The sequence below is a fragment of the Acartia tonsa genome, chromosome 14 (assembly GCF_053477335.1).
Source record: "Acartia tonsa isolate MP-2025a chromosome 14, ASM5347733v1, whole genome shotgun sequence".
Taxonomy (NCBI): domain Eukaryota; kingdom Metazoa; phylum Arthropoda; class Copepoda; order Calanoida; family Acartiidae; genus Acartia; species Acartia tonsa.
Window position 1 is genome coordinate 15,391,195 of NC_137273.1, and position 18,586 is coordinate 15,409,780.

Here is an 18,586-nt window from a genome sequence, read left to right on the forward strand (position 1 = left end):
AATTACATCATACAAAAATTGGAGTAAAAAAATATATAAATTCAGCATATTTTTATTGGACTTACGGACTTTCTGGTTACTATTATAAAGTGCTACGCTATAGATCGTGCCTGAATGTTACAGGAATCATCATCTAAAGTTTGAAATCAATAGAACGATTCTAATATGCCTTGATTTTTTAAAAGAGAAAATCCCCCAATTAAAAAAATTATAGAAAATAAGCTAGAATCATTTATTTAAATAATCAAATTATTAATTAAATTAGCCTATGTCTCAGAAAAATCTACATTGAAAATGTTTAGAATCTATATCAAATAACAGCTGAACAAATACGTAAATAGTTTGTACTTTTGAATAAACAGACGGAAAGATCGAAAAATTATAGAATAGCTTAAATAATTAAAATGAATTGTATAATATCTTGCCATAAAATTAAACAATGACTAAATATTTTCCTATATTGTTTTTCGGTAATATAATTTCATAATTATATCGGAGGGTATTTTTCTTTAAACATAATTTTTAGAAATATTAAATTATCATGGTATCCAAAGTTTTTAAAACACGCACATTCATTCCTTGCTCGAAAACTTTGGGTACTTTTTTATTAAACTTTCTATAAGTTTGTTTACGGTTCTAAACTTTTCAATCAATGATTTTAAGCTGATGAAGAAGAAAATTTGTTTATCATCATTTGGGATATAATCTACATCAATTTATCGAAAACCTTTTGTCTTATCCCTTAAGATCTCTGAGAACCATTATTATCTATGTCCACAGTGCGTTCGAAGGTGCTTTGACTTTTGTGTCAGAACCTAAATTGGGACATAGTGCATTTCATTACCCTAGGTTAGATAACTTAATAACACTTTTAAATACAATCTAAAATGCAGCCGTTTTTGAGAAAATTAGATTTAAAAATTTCAAGTTCAATTTTTATCCCCTAGGAGTTACCGCATAATTATGACAAGAAAAGCAAAGATTATCATTTTAAAATTTTGAACAAGTTTGCTTTTATAAAGTTCTTCATAAAACCACTCCTGAAGTGAGTTGATTCATGGTCATTTTTATCAGTTGCTTTGCTAAGGTCACGGAAATTAAGCCTTAAATAAATCATATATAAAGAGGCCTTATGAAAGACTTGTTCAAAACTTTAAATAGATAATCTTTGGTTTTTTTGTCTTAAATATGCGGTAATTCCTAGGAGATTAAAATTGAACTTGAAATCTTCAAATGTAATTTTATCGAAAACAGCTGCATTTTAGATTTTATTGAAAAGTGAAATAAAGTTACCTAACCTAGGGTAATAAGATGCACTATGTCCCAATTTAGGTTCTGACACAAAAGTCAAAGCACCTTGGAACGCACTGTGTGTCATATGACTGTTGGCTATGTTGCTTTAAAACAGTTTAAGGTTTTATTGGTTTTTGCAGTAATTTTTTTACCTTCAAATTTGTTACCAAATTTTGATTTTAAGGTGGGTTCTTTAAACCCTCATAACGCCAATTGTGAGGGCATACAGTGGAAACATAATTTAATCATAATTGTCCTCTCCCTCCCTGAGTATTTTATAATTAGATGATTAATGTGTAAAGTCCAAATGAACTGTTCGGGACCTTTGAATTTTGACATTTAAAATGTTATTTATGTACAAGCATTGATCAGTTATTAAGAGGACAGGTGGAATCACATTAATGTGGGGTATACCTTTATTAAAGACTAACGGCTACGCCCCTAGAGGCCGCTAAGTGCACTTGAGGAGGAAGGAGTTGAATTCAATAACGCAAAATTTTATATTTTTATTAAATTTTTTTTTTTTTTTGGGGGGGGGGCAACATTTCTCCTAATAGTTATAAACCTTCGGGGCCTATGTGAAGCTACCCTGTAAATGAGAACCATATTGGTTCAGCGGTTAGCGAGATCCGTTGGTTCAGACAGACAGACAAACATCCTGTTAATTTATTATAAAGATAGATAAACTTGGTGTTAGATGGGCATAGGCATTTTTAGAAAAACCAACATTTTCCAGACTTTAAGATAAGCTTATCTCGTATTCATAAAAACTGATTAATATCATGTGGATTAGAACCGGTTCTCATCCATTTGAAAAACCTATGTCCAGCATCGTATTATATCCAGTTTTCTATGAAAATAAAAATGTACAATAATAAGATTAAAGTCAGTTTTTTAGCCTGTGCCTTCGGCATCTCGGGGTTAAAAAAATGGTTTTAATCTTATAATTGTACATTTTTATATCCGCGGAAAACTGTTTATAATACGATGCGAGAAATAACTATTTTACCTTTTCTGACAAAACACTAAGATCAATATAGAATTTGATCTCTAGATAAATGGCCGTAAAAACTTTTTATGCGTTGCGTTGAAAAACCATACTGTTAGAGGAATCGTCATGTAACGTTTGATTTCGATAAGACAATTCTAACATGATTAAAAAACTACACAATTTTTTATTCCACATTGACACTCTTTTATAATTACTCTGAGCTACGGAAACGGACTTTGTACAATAACATGAGTGAAGACACTTCCTTCATTTAGTTCACTTGGAGAGGAAGGGGTGTTAATAATTTTGAACATACAATAATAGCACAAATGGATGAAGAATATACGTGGATATTATGACAGGGAAAATATTTTCATCATTTTAGGTTGCTATTTTACCTGCATTTATTGGTTAGTTCATTCATCCAGAAGGAAGGAATTGGATGGGGTAAAGGACAGGGGGCGTTATTTTAGCCCGCTACAAGTTAATCTCTATTAGAGTATATGATAATCTGGTGCAGGATCCAGAGATGGGTTTTCATAAAGTTATTGATTAATTTAAGCGCAGACAACAGAAAGAAATGCCTCGTAGGATTTAAACAGAGTATACAACTATTTATTTGATTATTTCACTTTTATTGGTGCGGCTTTTATAGAAGAAAAATAAATAATCTTAAATAATTTTTTGCTGTATATTGATTAATGCATCTTTTTAGAGCTTTATTCGACATTATACAAATGGCTAAAATAATTATTTTAAAATTTTGAATTCCTAAGTTGTATACTCTGTTTAAATCTTACGAGGCATTTCTTTCTGTTGTTTGCGCTTAAATCAATCAATAACTTTATGAAAACCCATCTCAGGTAATCATAATTGTTGTTTTTCAAACAGACGGACAGAAAAAATAGGCACAAAAAAAGTTAAGTACCTAAAAGAAAAAAAGGGGGGGGGGGAATAGCCTAAAACCACCCCAGGACCATTAGGTCCTGAAGAGTAGAATCCAAACGGTTCAGCGGTTACCGAGATCTTAAGCTACAGACAGGCATCATTCTACTTTGTATTTTAGATAGAGTGTTCCTGTTTATTTTTGGAATGATTGGGGGTATCCTATCTCCTAAGTAAATAACCTAAAGCTATCACAGTAGAGCCCAATCGGTTCAGTGGATACTGAGATCTTGAACTTCAGACAGACTAATAGACAGACAGAAAAATAAAAAAATGCCTTCTGAATAAAAGGTAACAAAAAAGTTGGGAACGATTTATGTGTTTTTTGGGGGGTGTCCCACCTCATAAGAAAATAATCTAAAGCTATCACAAGACCAATATATTCCATGAAGAGTCGGTTCAGAGGATACTGAGATCTAGAGCTTCAGACAGACAGAAAAATGCCTCCTAAAATAATTAACAAAAAAATTGGGGGAGATTTATTTATTTTTTGGGGGGTCCCACCCCCTAGGAAAATGGCCTAACCACCACAGGACCAGTAGGTATATTCCCTGAAGAGTAGAGACCTCTAGGTTCAGTGGATACTAAGATCTTGAGCTTCAGACAGACAGAAAAAATGCCTCCTTAAAAATAAGGTAACCTAAGACATCATTCTACTTTGTATTATAGACTAGCTGCTGCAACCATAGCATCTAGGGACTCTGTACTCAAATATGTTCATTAGTTATTGAGATTTTAAGCTTCAGACAAAAAATCCCTTACTACTTTATTTAATAGGACAGTGTTCCTGTTTTTCACAATGTCCATCCGCAGCCACTTAGTCTTTGAATGACGTGCAAAAATTAAATATAAAAATAATATATTTGTTGACATAGGTTTAAAGGATGTAATTGTACTCTTACTTGATGTATATTGTTTAACTGACAGTTGTCCGCGGATTCGCGAGGGAAAAATAAGGGTTATTTTGTTGACCCTGGCATGGCAAACAAAATAGAATAAAGGCTTTGATGTTCATTGTTGTTTAGTCATTTAGCCGTTCGCTGGCCAAAATATAATTTCGTATTTGTTGGCTAAAAAACTTTGTTTATAACTTTTTATTGCATAGTTGCATGAAGTGCATTTAAGAAGTTTGACTGCAAACATAAGTTATAAAAATACAATCTAACCTATATAATTTTGCATTACAATAAATATCAATCAATTAGGCATCACCAAAATAGTCATCAAGCTGTTTTTGAGAAAAAAAGGACTGCCATTTATGTTGCATACATATAATTAAAACATATGATTTTCAAGTCTTGATATTTATAAAACTACATGGTCCTATATATGCAGTTCAAACTATTAAACAAGAAAAAATATGCAATTCACTAAATTCAAGTTTAAATGCACTTCGTGCAACTACTCCTTTAGATTTGTTGGTTCAACAAAAAATGTCCAATCTTTTCAACCATTATTGGATGTTATAATTTTATGTTTATATGCATGGCAATCTTTAAAACAAAGTAGAACTATGTCTGTCTGTCTGAAGCTTAACCACTGAACTGATTGGGCTCTACTCTTCAGGGAAAATACCTACTGGTCCTGTGATGGTTTTGAGCTATTTTCTAGGGACACCCTAACCCCCCCCCCTAAAAATGAAAAATACCACTTCCCGCCCCCTAAAAAATGTTTTCTTTTTAAAACTAAAATTAAAAAATACCTCCCCCCCCAAAAAAAATTATTTTACTTTATAAATCTAAAAAACGAAAAATTAGGTTTATCAAACCTCTTGGGACAAAGCCCCTAAAGATTAGGGGCGAAGCCGCTAGTAATATACATAATACGCAATGTCTTTTTAAAAATATTTTATCGGCCAAGTAAATTACAAAAAATAATTCATCGCAAAAAAATCATAATTGCGAAATTCGCATTTTAGGAGATGTGTTTCACTAAAAAGAAAAATTTTGTACACTTTGGATAAAAAACAACAAGGATGACACATTCATAAAAGCGAAGCTCTAAAATGGTAGGACAAATGAACATTCGTAGAGTGTCAGAACTGAATAATCAGAATATAAATGCAGGAATAAGGTATAACCAACAAGTGAAATAAATCTAAAATATTATTTGGGGGGCAAATGGAGAGGTCGTCAATTTTACGATATGTTGCCCCCCAACGACAGCTGAAAAACACGTATTGGTTTCGTGATTTATTTTCGAATTAATTTCGTTGTCGGTAGAAGCTGATATAAATGTATAAAATCGTAACTAAATTTTGAGTAAATTTGTTGAAAAAATGCTTAATTACAGGATAATGTTTAAGGACATACTTACATTTTTAGGACTCACTTGATTATAGAGCTGCTCCGCTTCTAACGTTGTACTTTGTTTTCCTAGTTTTATCAGTATTCCAAAAATCAGATTAATCGGATTATTTTATCATATAAAAATTTGCTGTTGAAAAAGTTAAATGTCAACATGTTTAAAATGGACGTACGGACATTCTGGTGACGAATATAGAGTTGCTACGCTTTCTAAATCCTACCTAACTACCACAGGAATCATCGTGCAAAGTTTAAAAAAGATAGGACAACTCTAACATGCCTAAATTAACGAAAAAAGCTATCCGTTACGGAAGTACGGACCGACCCTAATTATAGAGAAGCTTCGCTTTTTATAAACACGTATGACACATTCTTAAAAGCGAAGCTCTAAAATCAGAATCTAGAACACACAAACAATAACTATTGTAGAGTAAAAAGACACCCTTTCAATTTTAGGATTTCAATTACAAAGATGCCTCATAATATTGTACCTTGTTATACTAGGATTTATTATTAAAACAAGGATGACAACATCCATAAAAGCGAAGCACTGAAACGGTAGGACAAACGGACATTAACACTTGTATAGTGTCTAAACTGAATTATCAGAATATAAAAGTATAAGAGTCGAAGCAAAATTGTAAGTAAATTTGTTGAAAAACTTCTTGATACAGGATAATGTTTATTGAGTTTATGGACATACTTACATTTTTAGGATTTGATTATAGAGTTGCTTCGCTTAAAATATTGTTCTTTGTTGTCCCAGGAATCAATATACCAAAAATCAGATCAAACGGATAAGAACACATAAAAATTTGCTGTTAAAAAATTAGAAAAATCAACATGTTTAAAATGGACGTACGGACATTCTGGTAACGATTATAGAGTTGCTACGCTTTCTAAATCCTACCTAACTACCACAGGAATCATCGTGCAAAGATTGAAATAGATAGGACAATTATAACATGCCTAAATTAACAAAAAAGCTATCCGTTGGACCGTTACGGACCGATCCTAATTATAGAGAAGCTTCGCTTTTTATAAACACGTATGACACATTCTTAAAAGCGAAGCTCTAAAATCAGAATCTAGAACACACAAACAATAACTCTTGTCGAGTAAAAAGACACCTTTTCAATTTTAGGATTTCCATTACAAAGATGCCTCATAATATTGTACCTTGTTATACTAGGAATTATTATTAAAAAAAAAACAAATAAATAAGATACTTAGACAGGGGCGTCCAAGCTTTTTATTTTGGGGGGGGTAATTTGGTTTTGGGGGGGGTAAAATGGCGCGCGAAGCGCGCCGCAAATTTTTTTTACCCCCCCCAAAATTTTTACCCCGGGGGTAAAATTTGCTTGGGGGGGGTAATTACCCCCCCTGAAATCTGTTGGCAGGGGTAAAATTTGTTTACCCCCCCCAAAATTTACCCCCGGGGTAAAATTTTTGGGGGGGGTAATTTAAATTTTATAAAAAATTTAGTATTAAAAATGCGCGCGAAGCGCGCAAAAATTTTTTTTGTTAAAGATTTTCTATTTTGGGGGGAGTATTTACCCCCCCAAAACGGTTTGGGGGGGGTAAATACCCCCCCCAAAATCGTTGGGGGTGCCTACGGCACCCCCAAGGTAGGGGTAATTTTTTTTTGGGGGGGGTATTGTTCACAAAATTTTGGGGGTGCCTACGGCACCCCCAAAATCGTTTGGGGGTTCCAAATGGCCCATTACCCCCCCCCTTGGACGCCTATGTACTTAGACACGATTATGGAGTTGATATGCTTCCTATATCGTATCTCTAACTATTAAAGGAATCATCATGCAAAGTTTGAAATTGAAAGGACAATTCTAATGTGTCTAAATTAAATAAAAGAAAGTAACTCCTACGAGCGGATGGATGGACACATATCGATCCAGCGTTTAACGAGACAGACACACACAGACAGACAAACATTCTGTTACTTTTACATAAGAAAGGTAAATATAAAACAATAATGTTTTCAAAATCACTAAGTATTTTATATTTCTTCAATTTTAACAAAAAAAAACAATGAGTTAAATAATATATGATAAATGGTGAATACATAAGATAATAAAAAAGGTTAAAATATTAAATAAGTATAAAAATAAAGTAACTAGTAAACTATAAAGCTTAAGAAGACGCCAGTGTTATTGGAATATTTTGGTGTAATTTACAATATATAGGTAAGTGGTTAATTTTTTTGAGTACATTTTTTTGTAGGTAGATTCAAAATGTTTTTTTCAGTTTTAGAAGCGTAACTACTCTATATTTTATGTACGTTAGTCTGAAACTATTATTAATAATTCAAACAGCTGTAAAATATATGTATCCCCCCCCCCCAATGATGATACACAAAATTACCCCTCCTGTAGATTAATATTTAGGTTGAAACGTCAGAACAATCAACTTAAATAACCAACCAATCAATATTGAGTATAAGTCCCCAAATTTAATAAGCCAACGAAAAAGAAAACGTTATTTAAAACTTTGGGGACTTATATAATAAACACAAAACAGACTATTGTCCACTCAATCTGGATTTGACCCTTTTCTTTGAACCATCGCTACTATCAGACGTAATTATTCTTAATTTTATATTCTTAATGAAATTGTTTTGTTTTTTTAAATAAGGAGGTTTTTTTTAATGCAACCATCTCGTAATTAATGCGCAAATGGCACTTAAAATTTAAATTTTAGGATGATATTTTAATGAGTAATCCTTGGTAGGTCTATTTTCCCTAGATCGAATAAAAAGTTGGAAGAGTTACGGCTGGCGGTTCAGCCGTTAAGACGGTGTTTTGGCTATTTTCCGGGCAAAACCATCATTAATTACGTTTGAATCAACTTTTTGCCTTTAAGTTTACTTTTCCAACTTTTTATTCGATGTAGGGAAAATAGACCTAGCAAGGATTACTCATGCCAAATTTCATCCTTAAATTCGAATTCTAAGTGCCATTTGCGCATTAAATAGGTTGTTTAATGTAACAATTTTAAAATAAATATTGCTTTAAATTAAGCTTATTTCAATAAAAAATAAAAATGTATAACTTCTCAATTTACAAGACAAAAAACTTAAAACATTACCTACCTAACAATTTTTACAATAAAAAGGCTTATTTTACATTATTTATTACACATAAAAGAGGGACACGTCTTGCTTTAATTAATTTCAATCATGCATAGGCCAAAAATGTGTCCAAATATTATAAAATTATCAACGTTGTGCGATTAGGTATAAAAAGTTAAAGATGACGCATTTATATAAATTATAAATCTAGCTTTCCCCCTCTTACAATTTATTTGCCAGTATGGCTTCGAAACCGATTAATAATATCCGCTTGATTAGAATGAGTTCATAGCCATAGTGAAAAATAAGATATCGTATATGTATTATTTCTAACCAATAATGTGGTTGCATTGTTCCGTCGCCATGTTTCTATTGGTTCAATTAAGAGATTGTTAGACTTTCTATATTTATTAGCGCCACCTTTAACTTTATTTTACCAAGAGCCATGGGTGTATATTCTGCACAGGATCCCCTGTTCAAGAGGGGAGGGGGGGTATGTGGGAGAGGGAAAAAATGAAAAGTACTTTTCCCCTCCATGGGGAAAAAATCTAAGGGGGGGGGGGGGGGTAATGCAATATTTTGCATTTGTGGAAAAAATTATTCTTATGCAGAATATACACCCATGCCAAGAGCCCAACGTGTAACATGTAATTGTACAGTACAGAAGGAATAATAAAAAGGTACTAAAATGCCTGTTTCTAAAAGTATAAAATTATAATAATAATAATAATACAATGTTAGGGTCAAATGCAGTTCATGGTGAAATATTGCTAGTAACGAATGTTTCCTGGGATTATTAGAGAAAATTTGCAGGTTGCCAGCTACCAGGAAACTAAAACTTAGGGGAATGGATCCAGGAACCTTATAATAATCCAAGAAAGTATTCGTTACCAGCAATATTTCACCATGAACTAGCTGCACTTGACCCCCAAAGTTATTACAACGAGTAATCTCATAATTATTTCAAGATCTTTCCAATATAAATGGGTAAACATTGTAGCAATTAGATTCAGATTTTGGTTTTAGTTATAATATACAAGTATTCAATTTAGCAAGGAAGTGTATAGTAGAAAAAAACATTAAAGGGGGGAGGAGGAGATACATTGTCAAACATTAGCATGAGAAATTAAATCTCTAAACGTAATTGGCCACTGTAACAATTATCTCCCTAATTGCATAATTCCCATTTTTGAAAAGCAAAATTTTATGTATTTTTCTGGTTTTTTTTTTAAAAAAAACATGTTTACTAAAGTTTTAACATTAAAATCTTAATTTTTCCTTAACATATTTTTAAAATCTTATTAAGAAGATAAATGCATAAGCTAATGCTTTATCTTTAATATGGTTTCTCTTAATTTAAATCACCGGCGTTTTTTCTACTCTGCTATTTCATAATTTGCATACTTCATCGGTGATTATTTTTTCTAACATACTATGGCAGGTGTCCCATTCATCGTTCAATTTGGATATGTAATTAAACCGGTTCTAGTCCTCGTTAAATTCATAGGAATCCAGGGTGTAATGTACAATATTGGCGCTAGATGTCCTGCCACTAGTTTCTGATGCGGCGGAAGACTGTTCCCATGAGACATCAGCTGATTTGCCAGCTGTTTCATAATCCGATTCTTTGTCAGCTGCGGACATCAGAGTGGAAGTGTCGAAAGAAGCATTCAAATTTGAGTCATCGTTACCTAAATTAGTTAAAAGTAGGTCAATCTAGAATTAAGTGAGAAAAATAATTTATGTCCGTCTGAATGAAGGTTACAAGCTAGGGCTAGGTTTAAAGTAAATACCTCACAAAATTAAAGGACTAATTGGCTTGGGTTATGGGTTACATAAAATATTATCCAACTATCGGCTTCGTCCATAGCCTAGTTTTTTTCTCTCGACTATTCCAAAGAATAAGGGGTTGTCATTTATGAGTGCTTAGGAGGCATTTTGTGTGAACAGCTTTTTAAAATTTTGTTAAGATCAGCTGTTTACCAAAAATACTTTATCAGCCGCTAGTTTTTTTTGTTGTTGCGATTTCTTTTGTGAGGGTGGTGGTACCCTCCTCCAAAAAAACCTTCCCAGGACTTTCGAGAAGCTACCCTGTAAAGGAGAACCATATAGGTTTAGCGATTAGCGAGATCCTTCGGTACAGATAGACAGACAAACATTCTGTTACTTTTTTATAAGGATAGATACCTGATGATTGGAAAGAATTGTTTGGCGTAGCCTCATTAGATCCAGAATAATTACTAAGAGCCTCAGAAGCAGCAATAGCGTCCAGTTCGTCTATGATCTTATTTTCTTCAGCAGAGTTAAGCGACGCTTTACTGGGGCTTTTCTTGGTAGTTGGAGCTTTGTAGTTGGAATAACCTGTTTTAATTAGTAAAATAATATGGAATTTTATGAAGTTAAGTCGGATGACTGTAGAAAATTATTGGTTTAAAAGTTTGGAACCGAGACCAATTACTTGACACACTTATTAAATTTAACCAACCAAAGAATTTTTTATCCAATCTTAACCAGACAAATGCCATCTAGCTAAAAAAGATGCGTAGATTTCATTTCTGGCAACCAGAAAATCCGCAGAAATCGAATTAACGAGATCCAAAAAAGTTTCATTAAAAAAAACCTTACACCAAAAAGAACAAACAATAAATATAACGACGACTTAGTTTCTTTTTCCTGTTTAATACGAATTTTTAAAACTAATTTTCAGGCATGCATGTATTTTATAATATTCTTTTCTGAGAAACATAAAAAGGATTTTTAACATGAACAAAAAGCTACTTTTAGTTCTAATGAAAGATACTCTTTTTTTCTTGTAATAAAATTACTTTTGTACATTAAAAAAACCCGCATTGTCTCTATTTTATATTTAAACATGCATGTCGTAATGATTAAAAAATCCAGCCATTTGATATACCTAGAAAGAAAAAAAAAGAATATTTCTCCCTGTGGGCAAAAGAAATTTTTAATTATAAGGGTGAAAAAAAGGTTTTTGAAAAATATAGTGAATTATTAAAAAGTGAGGTGACATAGTAATATAAAAATAATCGGGTGTAGTCCTTTTCGTAACATCGCACCTTATAGGGCGATTCTTTGTATTTAAAACAGTAGCTTATCTCCTATTTCTAGCCCTTGCGGGGGGGCTCTAACCCTGCGGAGCCAATTACCTAACCCTGTGGGGAAATCACCTAACCAAATATAACCTAACCTAACCTAAAATAACCTATAAAAAGCCATTTTAAAAATGCAACGAATCACCCCTTATGGGGCCATGTTACGAAAGGGACGATTCCCAAATAATTAAATATGTTTTTTTTTGTGGGACAGTCATTCATTTAGTAGCGAAGCATTGTTATGAAAATTAAAGCCTTTAATTTTTTCAGCAGCTTATTTGTAATGGCTCCAATACTGTATACTATGTCTGTATGTTTATTAGCTCTCTCCATTTCTTCTTTTTGGTATTAAATCTTGTTAGATAAACTTTTTTTCTGTACTGAGAATTTTTAATTTTTGATTACTTTGTTTCCAAGTGACAAAAAACAGGCCTTTAATTACTGATTAAAACTGTGTCTTATTTATGCATAATTTTTTTCACTTTGGGACACCCTAAAAAGGTTAAAAATGAAAATACTTTGTTTTGTCAGGTATGTCCAAGGGTGTGTTTATTGTTTACCCCCCTCCCCACATACACACACCCAAAACGCATTTGGGGATGTCATAGGCACCATGTATATTTAAGAAGAAAAAAATGTTATTTTACTCATCCCCCCCCCCCCAAACCAAAAAAATTACCAACAACCATTTTGGTGGAAGTATTTTCCCTCCCTTCCCCAAATAAAATAGGATTTTAAAGAATTTCGTCTTTTTATCTCCCCCACCCAAATAAAAAAGCTTTGATGTCCATGATCATGGCTCTGAATACAATATAGTTCCACCTGATAAAAACAATGTAATAGTTTGTTGTATCATATGGCCTTTAAAGTAAACAATGCATTGGGTTTGTCCAAACAATGTCTGTATCAAGACATTAATAATATTTTTAGGTGTTTCTAAACAAATTATATTCTAAGACAAAAAGAAGTAGGATTGTCTAAATTATTTTTAAACAAGGATGACAACATCCATAAGTAGCGAAGCACAAAAAATCGTGGATGGAAATACGTAAAAGTAGATTTAAAGTGTATTTATCCTAAAAAGTTTGAAAATTGTACCAAAAACACCAAATATATGGGGAAATATTTAAAACATATAAAAATAGCCAAAAACCTGATAAAAGGCAGTCTGACCGCCATGGTCGTTTTCTTTAAACGACGGGAAATTTAATTTTGATATCTATAACTGAAAAAATTTTGAAAATCGGACCATAAACACTGAAGATATGGAGAATAATGTGATAAATACAAAAATAGCCTAAAACCTGCAAAAAGGCAGTCTGGCCGTCATGGATGTTTTCTTTAAACGACGGGAAATTTAATTCTCATATCTATAACTGAAAAAAATTTGAAAATTGGACCATAAACACTGAAGATATGGTGGAAATGTGAAAAATACAAAAATAGCCTAAAACCTGCAAAATGGCAGTGTGGCCGTCATGGTTGTTTTCTGTAAACGACAGGAAATTTAATTTTGATATTAATAACTGAAAAAATTTTGAAAATCGGACCATAAACACTGAAGATGTGGAGAAAAATGTGAAACATACAAAAATAGCCTAAAACCTGCTAAAAAGGGGTCCGACCGCCCTTGATGTTTTATAGTTAATTGTGCTCCTTAATAATGGGAATGCTGTCAAAAAATTTCAGCTGTCTATCTTTAATAGGAGCCGAGAAATTCACGTTTCACCTATTCTGTCTTACACGGACAGACGGACGGACAGACGGACGGACAGACGGACGGACAGACGGACGGACGGACATTTCGAATTATAGAGTAGCTTCGCTACTAAAAACGAAAAACAGTTAGCTTGCACCATAAAAATATCTGTTTTGATAAATAATCTTATCTTATATCATACAGGGTGTTTTTTTTTAATAGGACAAAAGTATTGCTTAACCCATTAGTGCCGAGCGCCACTTTTATGGGCCGATCGAGCTGAAAATCTCAGGGAAGCTTTATAATGGTAGAAACTGAAAACTTATTTTTTTGTTTTGCTCTAGTGGCGTGCACAGGAAAGTTGCAAAAAAAACCCGACAAAAAAATGAAAAATGTAATTTTTGAACGCCCAAAGTGAGATGAACACTTTTTAGAACTTTGATACGATCCGTAATTGAAAACTACACAACCTCATGTAATCTATAGAGCTAAAAGTTTCGGCTATAGGTGCTGCCGTTTTCGGTTAAAAAAAACCGTTTCTTGAAGTTTTAAAACACACACAAAAAAAGAACATATAAAAATTGGGTAATACATATCAGAAAACAAGCATAAAAATATTGGAGGACACATATAGAGATTACTAGGGTATACTGATTAGGGTGGCTCAAGAATAATAAATCATAAAAAAATATTTAATGGTTGAAAAGTTAAAACCGGGTAATAAAACCAAAACCGAGCAGGGTTTTAAAACTGTCGGGCATTTATGGCCATGCCGAACCGGGTCATAATAGGGCGTAAAAAAACAATAAAAAAATCATATAAAAAATAATAATTTGAATAAAACGAATTCACAAATAGATGTACTTGTCAATAAACATTAGATTTCACGAAAAAAATCAGCGACTTTACTATAAAAACAAAAAAGTTAGAAGGGGTATTTTGAATTGACCAAAATTTTCGTGGTTTTCAAATTTTGTTGAGCTATACCGGCAAACGGAAGTAAGCAAAACTGCAGGCTCCGGGGGGAAATGAAAACCAGGGTAGTAGAGGGGGGATTCATACTGAGAATGATGCAATTTGAAGACTGGAAACCTTTTTTTTTTAACATTTTCTTGAACCGGGTGGAACCGGGTTTTAATACCCGGTTCGTCACTAATGGTTTAATATAAACCACTTGCCATTAACAGAAAATAATAATCTATATCTTAATTTCTTTATTGGGTTGGGGCAATTTGTATAACAAAATAATACTTGGTGATTTTCAACAAATTATGTCAAAAAAACCAATTTTTCCAAAGTACCTATTTTTGGAAGATTTTTGGATCATGACCAATTTAAAGAGTGTGCAAAAATGCATATATTTTTAAAATTCAAATTGCGCGGCTTGTGTTAATAGCAGAAAAATGTTATGCATATCGTTAGAATCATCATAAACTCTACAGATTGACCATCAAAAAAGCATTTTTTATTGCATTAAAAAAGATTTCTTTTACATATGTATAAAAAACTACTTTTCAAATTTTACTGAATGCATTTTCTTATCACCAATTTCCCTCCCCAATTGTTAAATGTTTAATAAAAGTTTTTTAGCTGTAACTTTTTTATTTTTTAACCTATTTTAATAAAATAAAAAGTGTTTGATTTCTGTTTATGTAAACTTTTGATCTACTACTATGTTTGATAGGATTTCTTTGTGTAAGGGTGTTTTTGCATTATACACTATTCTAAAAATGCCTTTTAGAACAAGTGAAAAAAGTGCTTTCAGCATGAAGAAAATTTCTTGGAAACATCTTTATATAAGTTTTATAAAAAGTATTGAAATTAAAAAGAAAACACGCAATTTCATTTTAAAACAGCATTTTTCTTTAAAGTTACTTTTTCCTCAGCCACTTTTTCAAAACTTTCTTAGATTTTTAAACATAGCTTCTATACTACAAATAGCATGAATATGATACATATATTTCCAAAAACTAGAGTTTATGACAATTCTAATGGTATGCATAACATTTTTTACTATTAACACACGCCGTGCAATTTGATTTTTATAAATGCATGCATTTTTGCCCACACTTTAAATTGGTCATGATAAAAAAAATCTTCCAAAAATAGCTACTTTGAAAAACCAGTTTTTAAAGCATAATTTGTTGAAAATCGCTAAATATTTTTTTCTCATACAAACTGCCCCAACCCAATAAAGAAATTAAGATATAGATTATTATTTTCTGTCAATGGCAAGTGGATTATAGTAAGCAATACTTTTGTCCTATTAAAAAAACACCCTGTATTTGTATATATGATAAAAATAAATGGTATTGCATAATACATTTATTTTTACATTTTACATATTTTTCCCTCTGCAGCCGAATTTTATGTGTTTAAATTGGTAATAGCTATTCAACATGTTTATGTTAATTCATTGATATATTGTAAAGAGTTAATTTTTAACTAGTTTTGATAGATGATCAAAGACCTAATTTTTTTCTATACTAGAGTACAATATTTATGAAAAATTCAAATCTATTTTTCTAAAAAATCTATTTATCTAAATGATTTGCATTTTTCCAAAAAATTGATTGTCTTATTAGTGGGGAAATTGGGAAAAGGACAGATTCTGTTTTAATCAATCAAAACAACTGAACTATCTATGGGCTGATTTATTTCACTTGGAAACAAAAATTATAATTAAGGGGGGGGGGGAGTTTGTACACTTATAGGAAATTAAATTCAGTATATGAAAGTTTGGGAGGGACATGTGGGCTTGTTAATATAGTTATCAATCTAATTCTTTTTGTAAAATCTCTTATATGACTGGATGTACACATAAGATTTCATTTTGGGACTTTCCTTCTAGGGGCTTGTGGATCAAAAGACCCACCAAAACAAAAAGACCCACTAAAATTATGAGTTTTGAGCTTATTTTTAAAGATATCAACCTGATTTTTTGTAAAGAAATCTTTTTTGATATCAGGTTGATATCTTTAATAATAAGCTCAGAGAACTCATATTTTTAATGTTTTGGGTGGTCTTTTGCTCTGCCAGCCCCTAGTAGGAAAGTCCCAAAATGAAATGTGTTAAAGTTCCTTAGTTTAATTATATTAAAAAAGTTTTCTTTAAAAAAATCAGGTTTATATCTTTAAAAATAAGCTCAAAACACATGATTTTAGTGTTTTTGGGGGTTTTATGATCCAAAAGCCCCCAGAAGGAAAATCCCAAAATGGAATGTGTAATGGTTCCTTAGTTCAGTTATATTAAAAAAGTTTTCTTTTAAAAAATCAGGTTGAAATCATTAAAAAAAATAAGTTCACAACTCATGTTTTCAGTGTTTGGGGGTCTTTTGCTCCACAAACCCCTAGAAGGAAATTACCAAAATTCAATTTTCAAAGTCTTATGTGTACATCCAGTCATATAAGAGATTTTACAAAAATTAGATTGATAACTATAAAAACAAGCCCACACGTCCCTCCCAAACTTTTATACTGAATTTCATTTCCTATAAGTGTACAAACTCCCCCCCCCCCCCTCTTATTTATTGAGTTACATTTTTAGCTCTAAATATGCCAAAAAAAAACAATTTACTAGATTGCTCAATGTAAAATTAACCTAAATTAGAGAACCTGGAGTCCAATTTCTTCAATACCATATTAGTTCAGTCATAACACAGAATTTATGCAAATAGATCTTTTTTTAACATTTAATTTGGTTATATGGCTAGATATCAAAAACACTGTGTTTGGTGGGCACCCTGTAAATTTGATAAAATTAAAAAAATAAGAGAGGTAGCAACAAACTGTTGTGCTTGGCAATTAAGACACCTTACAGTTACATATGTTGGAACATTAAAAATGAAAAATACAAACTTTTGTTTCTTTAATATCATTTTGCTTTTTTGAAACTTTGACTACAAATTCTTGTAGACAAAAAAGAGCAGTCATGAGGAAAACAGAAAGAAGATTTGCCTTTATTGCACTAAAAAAGTAAACAAACAAAAATTTATCATTAATGAATCTTTATTTAGTAAAAAGGAACGTATTAGCAGGATATGATCCAACTGATCAAAAATATCCCACAATACTTTGTAGCACCTGTAGATATTGGATTGACAAAATGGAAAAATGGAGAGGAAATTTTAAGCCTTTTAGCTCTAATAGGAAGTGAGATAATAGGGGGGGGGGGGGGGGGCATTGAACGCCCCCCCCCCTCCCCCTGGCCGATAAAGGTGCGGCAAGAGGCCCAACTGTTAAGGGTTAAGCTTTGGAAGGGGTCCGACTGTTTAGGTTAAAATAATTTCAATTTATTTATCTCTAGGGGCTCTGTTTTCTAAAGGGTTAAGAAGGGAACGTAAAATAGCTTAAACCCATACCGGGACCAATGTAAAGTTTCCCTATAATTGAGAACTCAATCAGTTTAGCAGTATCAAACCTTAAGATACTGACAAAATATCTTACTAAGTTTATATAATAGGATAGGCCCAACAAGTGTTATTTATAATTTTAAATTCTATCAGTCTAATAATAAAAGCGGAAAGAGTTTATAAAGACGACACAAAAACATTTATAAAAATTACTTATTTTTTTCTTTTTTTAGATTCTTTAATGATTTTAACGTTTTTATTATGTAAATGAATACAGTTTTATTCAAACTTAAAGGCTTTAATCTTTTTCTTTAAAATTTATATGTCTAAACAGTAAAAATATGAAGTTCTTTATTACGAAATCTCAAATCATTAGATTTTAATTAAGTTTATTTATAAAAATAAAGAATAAATTTGGCAAAAAATATAGCTACAAAAAGGATTACTGCTTTATAAAACTACCTTGATTGTAGAATTGCATTGATTTTGTTTAATAACTGTAAAAAATGAGTTTTTATGTGATGCGTTGCTTATAATCAAACCTAAAAGTGCATTTTATTCAATGATAGAGTGAAAAAAACATATACCTTGTTTTATAGTTTTTTTTCTCTCTCTTTTTATTCATTTATATAATATGTATATTAAAAATAAAAAGTATTTATTTCTTTAAATATTCATACTTTGCTAAAATGCCCTGGTAACTTTTTGCAATATATTCGCTCTAAAAAGGATTCAGTATCTGACTTTTGCATTTAAAATGATAGATTTTATACCAATTATTATGTTTACTGCAGAAAAAAATTATT

At 31.7% G+C, this 18,586-nt stretch overlaps 1 protein-coding gene across 1 annotated transcript; it reads right to left on the reverse strand.

The window, feature by feature from the left end:
* Positions 1–7,526: 7,526 nt before the first annotated feature.
* LOC145305335 (uncharacterized) lies at positions 7,527–12,419 on the reverse strand. The gene is made up of 3 exons (XM_080146952.1): positions 12,410–12,419; positions 10,808–10,981; positions 7,527–10,311 (listed from the first exon to the last, which is right to left on the reverse strand). Exons 1-3 carry the CDS (start codon positions 12,417–12,419, stop codon positions 10,106–10,108), a joined length of 390 nt encoding a protein of 129 aa, XP_080003078.1. The 3' UTR covers positions 7,527–10,105.
* Between the last annotated feature and the right edge of the window lie 6,167 nt (positions 12,420–18,586).